This window comes from Podarcis melisellensis (assembly GCF_964234715.1).
Source record: "Podarcis melisellensis genome assembly, chromosome: 8".
In the NCBI taxonomy this organism is placed as follows: domain Eukaryota; kingdom Metazoa; phylum Chordata; class Lepidosauria; order Squamata; family Lacertidae; genus Podarcis; species Podarcis melisellensis.
The window spans coordinates 41,246,998-41,260,306 of NC_138540.1; the positions used below are offsets into that span (position 1 = coordinate 41,246,998).

A 13,309-nucleotide genomic window follows, 5' to 3' on the forward strand; every position below is an offset into this window, starting at 1 on the left:
CCAATGGCGCATCATCTATCGGAGCCATTAAGGAAGCCTCCCAAATAAATCATGGCTGTTTTGTTGGAAAATCTATCTGCTGTAGCCAAGATTAGATTTATGTTAACAAAGGCATTTATCAGCAAGCACCACCAGTTAAAGCAGATGCAAAAAGAAAAAGAAAAACCCCACTGTACAGAGATCCAGCCTCATCCACAATTCCAAGCTGGAGCTGCCTGATCAGACATCCAGGACCATATTTCACTCATGGCTTGCTCTGTCCTCACTATCCAATGACCCCCACCCTTAGAGGAAAGTAGTGTTTCTCAGATAAAGCCATCATTCACCAAACACCAGTATCTTAGTAACTATGCCCTGCCCACACCTCTTTTGTCTTCTCCTACCATCTCACAGTCCTTTGTTATATCAGAAAGGGCCAGCTACAGCAGAATGAGAAAATCTATCACAGGAGTTGCAAGCAAGTGCCCAATAAAGAGTTTTTAAAAAGCAACATTGTAAAAAATAAAAATAAAGCCCAACAACCCACAGAAACTTAACTCGGGGAAAGGATTCCCACAACATACAGAGTATGGGGTGAGATTACTTTCTGGGTTCCAGGTGTATACTAAGGATGCATTAAACCACTTATCAAAGAAGAAAAGGGAAAAGGAAAAGGAAAAGGAAAAGGGATTCTATTGATCACAGGTATGGACAACTTTAATACCTGCTTTTCTGAACTTCTGCATATTCACACAAAAATCCACCCACATTTGACCAAGAGGAAATCTACTGGTACTTAGCACCCAAGCTTACTAGTTTTTTTCAGAAAACCAAAATGACATCTAAGAGCTTCTAGGATCCAAAGACATATTTTGTCTGATGAGGTGTTCTGCGAATCATGAAAGCTTGCACCAACTTTAACCTACAAAGTCAAGTCCATAAAAAGCATCAACACACTAAAGTCATTTATCTTGATTACCACAAATTTAAGTTCATTAACCTCCCCATAGGCTTAGGAGACAACTGGAAAGCTATTGCAGTAGTCTTTTCTGGCTTGAGAGCCCCCAGCACTGTCAGGCATGGGGTTCAGAGCTCTACAATTTTAGAACCCATACCAGCAAAGTGTCTTGGTCTAATCAACTTCTTTTTGCAAGCAATGACCTCTTTTCACTGACAGAGGAAATCCTAATAAAGTACTGCTCTCTCCTAGGTTTCAGAGGCAATCCAAACAGATGTGCCCTCTACGTTCTTTGATCAGAGTTGTAAAGGGCTTCCCCCCATCACTTGGGCCTCTCTCATAAGTTGGAGGTAGAATTCAGAGGCTGCTGTGGGAAAATTCAGAGAGATGCCGGCTGGCCATAGAATGGCTCTTGTCTGCAAGTACACCAGAAAACGGCAAGAGGAACAGATGAAGAGATCTGCCTGCACTGCTCTGCATTTTGCCCCCCTCTGCCATCCATCCTTTCCAGTTGCTCAGAGCCTCTGCCACCCAGCTCTGCCAGGCTACCAGCAAAGGGACCCCACTTTTAGCAAGACAGCACACACATTCACCTCCCAATGCTGCAGAGTGGTCACACTAATCATTCCATAAATAAGTCATATACTAGCTGGAAGAGACACTTCTTGTCAGCAGCTGTGGGGCCCATTCCAGCCTCAGAAAGCCTTCATGAAGAAATGATTTGCCATTAACCCCAAACCTGAACTCCATGATTAAAAGCTTGCAGGGGCTGCAGTGACAGGCCACAGGACTCTTTGTAAATAATTACTGCTGGGATGATCTTTCCCCCAAAGACACAGAGGAGGATTCCACCTCGCAAAGTCAACTTATCCATCCATTACAAGCGGGGAAAGGCTGTAGCGCTCAGTAGGTCATGGTGTACACATGTCAAGCCAAAAAAAACCACACCTCCTGGCCAAGATGAGTGCTGCATATTATTTTGTGCAGTCTTTCAGGCACCGGAAAGGACGTACTCATAACATAACATACTCATAGTAGGAGCTCCTGAAAAGACCTTGCAACAAATGTAAGACTCTCCCCAGTAAATAGCTCAATCTATAGTATAAGGAAGGTGTCTTTTCTCCTCAGAGGTTGGGAGAGGGGTCATGATGAAAACAGACCCTATTCCTGCTCTGAAGTAACTGCTGACTGGTGTGAACTGGGACTGCATTGTGACAGCCAGCACCTCTTGCACTCAGCATGCACATTACAGCATCTATATTTCTCCTTGCTAACTTGACACTGCCTGTTCCATCTGAATCCTGCAGTTTGGCTCACTGGACGCAACACTAGCCCTGGATTTTGCAGATTCAGATTCATGTTCCACTACTGCCCTGGCCCCTCTCCCTCCTCCTTTCTCTTCCATACACACACACTGTCTCAGTTACCTATCTGTAAAATGGGAATGGCAACAACCGCCTCAGAGGGCTTTTGTTTTAGCAAGCACAGCAAGAACTGTAAAGGTCTAAGCACTTTTTAATACACAATGCATACAGTGAAGTTGCATAGTTAGGGGCAGAAACTAAAAACTAAGATCTGACATGGCAGATCATTAGCCTCGAATACAGAGTATGGGTTTACTGGAGAAGAAATTAGCTTGAAACCACCTGGGTCCAGTGGCAACAAGCTGCTTGTTTATCCCTGTTCTGGACCACAAGAGACACTCATCTACTGTTGCACTTTGCACACAGAGCAGAAGGAAGGGCTAGTGTTCAAAGCAAAGGAACAATGGGAGGAGATGCTTCCTCTTGCCTTTTTACCAGCACTGCAGGCTCACATGAAAGAGCAGGAAGCATCTCATTTCCAGCACCTTTATCCAAAAGAGCAGCACTAGGAGTTTGCAGCCACAAGGCAGCCAAAGTGCAAGCCTGCTCCCTGCCCAGAAGCCCTTCTGGTCTCTCAGCACTGGAATACGCACACATGCACACTTGTTCTATGGAGGATATGTCTTTCCCTTTTTTAAAATGCAGTCTCAAATTACATCAAGGAGGAAAAAAGAGGAGGGGCAGAATACAGCCACCACTGCGGCTGTTTAGCTTCATCTATGAAATCTGCTGAAAGCTCCAAGGGAGGGATGTTAAACTTGGGGGCACTGTCAGGTCAGCTCAGCCTCAAAATGCAGGTTGTGTGAAAGGGGGGGAGGGCAAGCTATTCTGAAGCTAAGCATCTGTGGGAGGCCCTTGTGATCTTTTTATAGCTCAGCAGAGGAAATTTTAAAGTAGCTCTCTGCAATATTTTCAGAGGGATGGGGGTGGCGGGACAGGACTATCACTGCAAGAGGCACATGCATACTCCTGCTGGCCCCCAAATCCTGACACAGACTCTGCTCAAATGCCTTGCCAATCTTCAAAATGCTTTTCCCTGGCAAGTGCCAATGTCCTCTCCTAGAAGGGAGACAAAGGTTAAATACTCAGGTGCACATGGCTAAATCTAGGGACGCAACAGAATCAGGTGGTGGAGTGGACTGCAATGCTCAACTTGTTTAGGTGTTATTCTCGTTGTGTGATTAACACTCAAAATGAGAGCCTATGGGTATTTGGCAGGCTTCCTCTTTGCAGTGGGGTCAGCGAATGGGCCCCTGCTGTCTCCTTGTACAATGTGAATCATGGGGAGCAATAAAACCTGAATAGGGCTGCTATATTTCCCACAGATAGGGGATATGGTTTTTGAAAACCCACACATGTAAAAGTTCTATGCAAAACAGAAGACTTGGGTTACAATCCTAACCCTACTTAACTATGAGTAAGCCCTGTTGAATTCAATAAGTCTTACTTCTGAGTAGACATAGCTAGATTACACTGCAATACATCAATAATCCCATCCCTTTGCCTGGAGTGCTGGCCTTTATTGACATAATATTTTTAATGTAAAGGAGCATTCAAAAATGGAAGAACCCCTTTGCACTTTAAAGTGGTGCAGTCCACTTCACCACCTCATTTTGCCGCATATAATATCACAAGAGCCAATATTCTTCATCCTCATAACAGTTTCCCTGAAATTTCAAAGGTTTTAAAATGTCCTAGTAAAATGATGGGTGCATCCCCATGGAGGCGAGTCTGACATATTCATTATGCAGCTTTTGGAAAATACTCTTTACCCTGACTTGACCCCTGAGATGTATATTTTTAGGAAGCTGTTTTATATTGTTTTAATTTACTTTTTTTAATTGTTCCAACCCACCTTGGATCCTTAAGGGTAAAGGCATGTAAATAATAAGCAGCTGATAAACACAAACATGTATGTACCCCTTAGAAAAATAATTTAGCAAGACTATCCCTTCCCATCTGCATATTTCAAGATCATTTTCTAATTAAAATAAAAAACTTTCTTCTTCTATGAACACTGTATTCCCCTCTCCTCTAACAGAGCCAACATCTGCTAAATGTTAAAATATATTAACTGCCTCCCTGCCAGCAGCATGGCTCTCTCCACCCTGATGAAGGCTTCCCCTTCTTCATTATATTTGCATGGTTACTTGATACCCAAAGCAGGAGTGATGCTAAAACCACTGAGGCAGCAAGCTGAAAGTCACTCCAAAAATGTTACATCTGTGCAAAAGCAAATTGGTTGAGAATATTGCCTGTGTAGACTCTGAAAAACTTTAGCTGGATCAATAACACATGCCTCAGTAGAAGAGTTTCTGCTCCAAAATAAGGCATCCATTTAATATTGGCTTCTATACAGCTTTAATACCTGAAATACATAAAGCTGTATATATTCAAAAGAACTGCAACCAAGTTCTGGAGGCTGAGATGGGAGTGTGGACACAGTCTTAAAGCCTTTGCAAGTCTTCCTGTGCTCCCCTTTTAAATCTCCAGTTTCACAGTGGGAGGGGAAAGACTCACAAAGCCTCATGAGGAATTTTGACAGCTGGGCTAATACGCTCACTTGGCATTCATGTGAGAGCATAATGATGTCCTGTGATTGACAGATGGGTATCCTGCCCCCCCCCCGTCAGATCACCTGACAAATTTGGTCTATAAGACCATCGCTGATAAAGGCCCAGCCCATGGAGCCAAAAAAGTGTTCCACCTCTGCTGTAGTCACGTCTGACTGGAAGTTTCAGAGCAAAACTGCTATTTGTACTTACCCTCATCTTCTTCTGGAGATTTCCCTTTGGATCCTTCACCACCGCTGCCATTGCGATGAGAATCAGAGGTAGAAAAATAGTCAGTGCCACCTGTCAACAGATTTACAGTCAGAGTTCTGAGCATCTCAGCTTGTAATAAACAAGGTTTAAATTTCTCAAACTTTCCTATACAATTTGTTGATAATGTCTGTTGAATTAGATCTCAAAGTCATTTGTTAATTGTCAACTCTGCTAAGAGCCCAGCTTCACAGAACTTCTCCCTGCTTTACCTGGAAGCATTCATTCCTTCAGACAGGATAAAGCACAATGAGAGATGGGAAGAAGGGTCTCTCCCTGAGGCTCTTTCTCTCCCTCAGCTGTTTCCATTCCAGCTCACCATTATTAGAACTATCATGTAACTCTGTGTTTTCTGCCTGTTTGGTTATTTTCCTCTTTCTCTCCCATCCCCTCTTCCTTTCATGTTGTGTCTTTCAGATTATCAGTTTTCAGACAGACTGTCCTGTTTTTATTGATCTTATATAAAGCTGGTCTGGAAGCTTTTTCAGCTAAAGTGTGGGGTGAAATACTTCTAATAAATAATCAAGGCTTCTGTGGACTTAGCACAATAAATCTTTCATGGGTGGGATTGAACTTGTGACATGCAGCAGCTGGGGGGGAAAGAGAAAAATAAAGTAATGACAGGATACAGCAACCAAGGGAAAGTTTACATCTTGTAGGCCAGTTCTCCTCAAAACGTAAACCAGCAGCATGGACAAGAAAGTGATATCTAAGGAACTAATAAAATTTGTTGATGGCTTGATCACAGGGCAACAACCAAAAATTGGAAAACTGCTGAACTGTTGACATTGAATACTTGGCACATTAAACTGTGGCAAAGAGCCATGGCAGAAAAACTGATTTACCAACTTAAATTAGCTAAGGCAAAGCTCAAAATATTTGATTTTTATAGAGCGTGGCATGATTTTATCTCCTATACAAATTCAGCAACATTTATCCTAAGCCTTTCCTCAGATTATGGCAAAGTATAAATTGTAATAGTATGATGAAGCATACAAAAAGCTCCAAATTGCAAACAGATCTTACATTTATGTTCACCTACATGCAAAGAGGGGAAATGTGTTATATACATTGCCTTGTTAGCAATTTCAAAATGTTTGTTTTTTTATTTTTGAAATATTTTTTTAAAAGGGAGTATCAGGAAAGCCTGGTGGGGCAAACAAGGTCTGAGCCTAGCCTGAGGCACAACTCTTTGGGGTGAGTCTGGTCACACCTGGGTGGGACCCAAGAAAAGCCCATCCCTTAGCTGCCTAATGTGATTTCCCATGTAACCCTCACACTTTGGAAAAAGCGATTCATTTGTCCAATGTATTCAGAGCTCAACATTTGCATTTCAATGGCTTCAAACTTGGCTTCTGTTTGTGCACCCAGCTTTGAGTAATTGAGGAAGCGATACACTTAAGACTGCAAGAAAATTGGGGGTGGGGAAGAAATAGAACAATGGCCAACATGTTGGTCACTGCCATGGCAGGAATAAGTTCCAGTAAAGGCACTATTGTTGTCAAGCTTTCTTTACTCACCCAGAAATTTCCAGAGTCGGAAGGGGATAAACTGGCTTTTTGCTACTGACCGAAAAAGTCTTCCAGGTGTGGGGGAAAGCACTTGAGACAGAAGGCTCTGAGGAGGAAACAACAGAACAGTGCAAGGGTTACAGGGAATTATGGATAGATACCAGGGAATGAAGTTATGGATGGAGACTTCAAAAAGGTGGAGGGGCTTTCTAGGGGTGGAGGGGCTTTCTAGGGGTAGAGCTTGACGGACTTTTTGACAGGCCAGGAGGCCACACTAGGAGTGGTTAGCACAAAAGCAGGGTTTACCAATTCCTCCTCCTGAGAATATCTGGTGTATATATTAGAATGCCCAATACCAGACTAAATGTAAAATAACTACCTTACAATCCTGCATAGGAATAATTAATTACATTTACAAGAGATGTTGTAAGAATCAGTGACAAAACGCATGTGATATGGCTCTGTCCTCTCAAGCCTAGTTCCTAGACATGGTGGTAAGCCTGAGTGAGGGCTATCACTTATGGCTGCAGGCAAGGAGCTGCATAGTTGAATGTACCTCCAGAAGGTGGATGGTGAGCACAATAGGGCTTTTTCCACTGTGAGACCTGCAAACTATTGATTGCCACCAACTCTGCTGTCTTTTTGGAGTCAAGGATTTTTGGAATCTTTTTAATTGCTCATGCCCTTAGAGATATTATGTTTAATATACATTATTATTACTATTATTATTATTATTTGATTGCTCCTGACACACTCTTGCTTCATGCTATATGATTGCATTTTTTAAATGGTTAAACTTTGATTCTGGAGGAGATTAATTTCTGAACAGTCAGAGACAAGCGCTCTAAACAAAGATGCAAGAAGCCAATCCCTCAATCTACAAAACTGGCACGTCAGGGAAAAGCTTACGTAAGAATGATTCCCCCTGATATGCCAATTTTCTGGGTGCAGAGACTTTTTTGGTATTATTATTTATTTTGTGCATGAACATGCACTGCCTTAGGTTCTATGACGGAAGGTAGGTGGGATATAAATGTAAATGAATAAAACCTTATCATTTCCTATCCCATCCTTCCCACACACCCAGCGTTTTATCCTTTCAATAACCCTGTGAAGTAGGTTAGGCTGCAAGAGAGTGAATGGCCTAACGTCACCCATTGCAACTCAGGGCTGATAGACCATTTGAACCCAAGTCCGAAAGGAACACTCTCCGCTATATCACGTTGATTCCCCCTGCTTTCTCGGTACTGTACAACCCACATCCTACTTTTTACCAAGGCAGGGGTTACAATCCTATACACGCTTACTTGGGAATAAGTCCCACTGAGCTTGATAAGTCTTTCTCTTGGACAGATGTGCAAAGGATTGTACTCTCATTTGCTGGTTGTGCAGCTGCAGAAAGTTCTATGGAAACTGGGGGTGATTAATAGAAAAAACTCTCATGACTGTCACCACCAGGAGCTGGCAGGTTTAGCGGGTCCAGGCCGGGAGGGGGGCTTCCCTCCCGGGTGATGAGGCAGTTTTAAGAGACCTCGGTGCCTCACCGCCTCAGCCTTACCTGAAGGCCGTCGCCACCGCTCTCTGTGCGGATCCTGGGCCAGCCGCTCTGCAGAGCCCGGAGCTCGGCCGCCGGGAAAGCCCGCGGCGCCAGTCGTAGAGCGCGGCGGCAGCTCCTCCGGAGCAGCAACAGCAAGGAGACCGCCCCGGTCATGGTCCAGGCACCGAGCTGTTCAGCTCCCCAGTGCGGACGGTGAGATCCAGGCGGGGGCCTGGCGAGAAAGCCGAGCGGAGGCTGGAAAGGAGGCGGCTTCCGCCATCTTAAAAGCTGGCAGCCGCTCAGCGTAGCCCGCTCTCAAGATGGCCGCGCCTGGCTGTTCTCACCTAATGGGAAATTCGGCTGGAGGGAAACGCGGGGTCCAGACTTCGCCCACGCTCGGCCCAGAAATATGCACTCTTTTAAGTGCGGCCGCCTCCCCTCAGACACACTTTTCAAAACTTGCATTTCTTCTTTTTGACCCGGGGGGGAGGAGAGAGAGGAGCTAGGGAGATATCTGGACATTGCTGTTTCGCTCGTCATTATTACTGTTTTTTAAGACTTAACATTAAATTCCAGTCATCTGAGGATGGGAATAAAACTGAAGGGACAAAATCGTACATTATTTCTGCAAGCTGTTCCCCTACTGCATCTTTGACAGTTTAGGACTCTGTAACGCTTTCAGCTCAATAAGCGTGAAGTTGTTTTTCAGCTATATTTGTGAAAGGAAGGTGGTTTCAGCTGCCTATTTGTGGAACTAGGATAGCAGCAGCATTTCCCCAGTGACTTGAACTTGACACCGCACTGATGAAATATACACAAACCGATTAAGCTGCTGTACTTGGATTTAAATAGATTTCTGACTACACACTATATCCTCCTATATCACCGCCTTTTAGAAATTTGCTGCTGCACACATTACAGATAGCTATGTGAAGGCGAGTAACTACTCCATCAGCCAGGCACTGCTTTCTAATCCTGAAGCTAGGCTGAAAGCTAGCTTTCTAGAGGCCATGGTTTATACATTCAGATCAAAAGTGTGTGGCCAAGCAGAGAACCAGATTTCAAAACCTTGCTTTATTTTCTTGGACACAATAACTGCTATTCACAACCTTTGCTTTAATGATGCATCATATTTACTTTGTCATCATAATTACATTGACATGCATGTATAGTTTTATGCACACACTGTCAGACATTTAAAAGTGCACAACAGATAATGGATCATAAAGTATGAAGAAAATGAAAAATTATAATAGTTTTAGAAAAACAAACAACACTAAGAGAGTACATTGGTGGTTTTTTAAATACAGGAAGTGGGAAGGTTCAGCATCATAGAACACATATATTAATTCTGGTTCCCACACTGGGCGTAGTATGTTTTAAATTTGCATGTAGGGCACATGTGGGCTATTAAAAGGGTGTTAGCTTCATTCAGAGGCTCCTATTGAACCTGCACACAAAACACACACACACACCTTCGATCCCTCCAGGGCCCCCAAAACAAATGAGGAAAAAGCAAGGGATTAAATTTGCAATTTTATTTTATTAAAAAAAGCTGGGTAAGCCGGAGACATTTCTTAAGAGTTGAGCAACAGAACAAGACTGTTGATAGAGTTATAAGATCACTGATGTCACCTTCAAGTTAATGGTATGCTTCTGTGTACAAATTTAAAACCATTAAATTTGCTTGAAGAACAGGTCTGCAGTGCTGTGAGGCTTTCACAATTTCACTGGCAGAAAGCTGTCAGACTCTTCTTCCCTAAACAAGTTATTTTCTGTAGGGATAACATAGCAACAATCACTCCCAAACAACAATAGTGTTGCAAAACTCTCACTTCTCCCACTGAAGTATCTCAGTGACCATATTTGTCACAGACACACCCAGGATGTTAACTGGCTTCCTCCGGGATGTGTCTGGGTAAACTTTCAAATCAAACTAGGAGTATGTTACTAAATAACCTTTTTGTATCATATTAGAAGTCAGTTACTGGCTTAACTGACCAACAGCTTTATCAATAGACATGAAATTCAAGTGGCTACAATTAAACTCTGGTAGCCAGACAAAATCTGCATCCCTACATTGGGATGTGATTTGCTGAAATGTGAGACATTAAATATGGGAGCACAATAAAACCATTAAGTTGGGGAACAGAATGGATGTGCATTGGGTGGGGACAAGGGGAGGTGAGTGTTGCCTCACATGTTAAGAGTTATGGAAAATATAGTGTATTTTGCATTCACACTTTTTTTCCATAAGTAAATTTTACTGGTTTTGCTGGAGGTTATTTTCAAGTGAGCATCCTTAATATTACAGGATTATTTTAGTTTCCATGTTATGCTTTAGTTATAACTGGTATGACAGAAGTGCCTTTTCATTGACTAATGCTAGGGGTCCAACAATGGGGGTGGATGGCAAGTTACTTGACTGGAGGTGAGTTGAAAAATATGACTCTTCTGCCTCCACCACAAATATCTAGTACTAGAAGGTATGAAGTTCAACAGACAAATACTTTTTTGCATACACAACACATCTATCTAGAGAAACAGGAATTTTCTCAAATAATAATTTTGTTAGTCAACAAGGTCTAAACCACTGAGCCTCTTGGGCTTGCTGATTGGAAGGTCGGTGGTTTGAACCCCCACGATGGGGTGAGCTCCCGTTGCTCGGTCCCAGCTCCTGCCAACCTAGCAGTTCAAAAGCACAGCAAAGTGCAAGTAGATAAATAGGTATCGCTCTGGCGGGAAGGTAAACGGCATTTCCATGCACTGCTCTGGTTTCACCAGAAGCGGCTTAGTCATGCTGGCCACATGACCCGGAAAAACTGTCTGCGGACAAATGGTGGCTCCCTTGGCCAGTAAAACAAGATGAACGCCACAACCCCAGAGTCATTTGCTACTGGACTTAATTGTCAGGGGCCCTTTACCTTTACCTTTAATGAACTGCAGTATTCACAATCACAACACTTTTTGTGTGTGGTGCTTAAATCAAGTTTTGGATGTCCAGGTAGCCCCAAATAACATTGAGCATTGGCATATGTGAAGCATTCTAAAGCAATTGAGATAAAACCCTAAGCAAAACAGGGCACAATTATCCCAGGTTCCTCATACAGTAATGCCTTCTACCTTGTCCTGGCTTAATACTCATGAGATGTTAGAGGCCTATCTGTTAGAGGCTTGACAACCATATGTCAGGAGTGCTCTGATGGTGTTTCCTGCTTGGCAGGGGGTTGGACTCAATGGCCCTTGTGGTCTCTTCCAACTCTATGATTCTATGTTTTGGCTCCAGAACAAAGCTTAATAGCAACGGTTCCAAATTAATATAGCTGGAGATGTACTACATGGATTACATAATTGCAAGCATTAGCATCCACTATTTGAACATGTGAAATGCAACCTTGAAAAAAGGTGACATAATTCAATGCCATTTGAATGGTAATAAGGTTTCTTTTGGGAACATATCCAGTATTCAGATAACACAGATATAGCCTGATCCAGGCTGGCATTGCTGGGATATTCTCCAGCTATGACATCATTGGAAGATATTGGTGGGGAAAGGGATGAAAGTTTTGAAAGTGATTTTACTGCTGCTGGATGGAGTTGGTCATGAGAATAATTTAACTGCAACAGTTGTGTGAACCATTTCACAGGTGAAGCTATAAATATAAGCCATATTGTAAATATAAGCGAATACAGATTGATTATTAAAGTTAAATTCTAAAGACTTGTCTTCTTATGGGGCCACTTTAATCTACTTATATTTTATGACAGAGGCACTATGGACAGTTAATGGGCTTCAAATCTGAAGCAGATCATTAAGAGTGAGGCAGATGCCAGTTTCTACAGCTGTCCCTAATTATGTTTTTTTTTTCCTTTGTAAAAGGAACACATTGTATAGGATGAGATGCAACCAGGCAAAAAGGAAGCTACCGTTTGACAATAAATGTAACCCTTACTCATGCCAGTGCCTGAGCTTCATGTTTAATTCCATGGCACTGCCACTCATGCAATGTAAGGGTCTCAGAGATTATAGACAGCAGACAAGTCAGAATAAGCACTTGTAAGTCTGCTGCACCCAAACCAACCAAGGTACATAATTTGGTGGCATAAGAATAGCGATTGAAATAGGAGACCATCACACGATCAATGCCTCCTGCTTAGAAAATAGACACCAAGATGCTTACCTAGCCACAGGAGCCTGTTTGCCTCTATCAATAACACAGTCAACTACATTGTGCTTTACGTTGTGCAACTAGAGCTACAAGTGACAAAGGTTGCAATCTTATACAATTACCTGTGAGCAAGTCCCATTGAACTCAACAGATCTTACTACTGAGGAGACTTGTATATTATTACAGTGTAACAGATGGACAATTAAAAGCAGAAGGGGGAACCCACTTCCCCACAGAATCCTATTCACAAACTCTCAGCCAGGTTCACTATCAATATACACTAGTTAGTAAATAAACTAAAGTCAGTTTGGCAGAACTTAATTCCCATACATTAATACTCCTCTGTGCTCTGGTCCATGGGGTCACAAAGAGTCGGACACGATTAAACAACAATGAGTCACACAGTGAATGAATCTGTGACAACAGAGTAAAGGGACTTATTGGAATAACAAGATGACTTCCAGTTAAATTTCTAATAAAAGCCTTTTGTTGCTGACAGCAACTAAAGAAGATTTAACAGAAAACTATTTTTAAAAGTTTACAATATTTATTTGGCAATAAGTCCAAACTAAACCAACATGGACACAGGTGGCGCTGTGGTCTAAACCACTGAGCCTAGGGCTTGCTGATCAGAAGGTCGGTGGTTCAAATCCCTGCGATGGGGTGAGCTCCCATTGTTTGGTCCAAGCTCCTGCCCATCTAGCAGTTTGAAAGCATGTAAAAGTGCAAGTAGATAAATAGGTACCGTGCTGGCAGGAAGGTAAACCGCGTTTCCGTGCGCTGCTCTGGTTCGCCAGAAGTGGCTTAGTCATGCTGGCCACATGACCCAAAAGCTGTCTGCGGACAAATGCCGGCTCCCTCGGCCTATAGAGCAAGATGAGCACCGCAACCCCAGAGTCGTCTGTGACTGGACCTAACAGTCAGGGGTACCTTTACCTTTACCTTTAAATCAACATAATTTATTTCCAA

General features: G+C 42.8%; 1 protein-coding gene across 1 annotated transcript in view; it reads right to left on the reverse strand.

The window, feature by feature from the left end:
• Positions 1-8,481, reverse strand: part of SPG7 (SPG7 matrix AAA peptidase subunit, paraplegin) — a 32,730-nt gene extending 24,249 nt beyond the window's left edge. The window contains exons 1-3 of the mRNA XM_081921073.1: positions 8,193-8,481; positions 6,644-6,740; positions 5,067-5,156 (exon numbers count right to left, since the gene is read on the reverse strand). Of these exons, the coding sequence (XP_081777199.1) occupies positions 5,067-5,156; positions 6,644-6,740; positions 8,193-8,345 (340 nt within the window). The 5' untranslated portion in view covers positions 8,346-8,481. The remainder of the gene's footprint in view (positions 1-5,066; positions 5,157-6,643; positions 6,741-8,192) is intronic.
• Between the last annotated feature and the right edge of the window lie 4,828 nt (positions 8,482-13,309).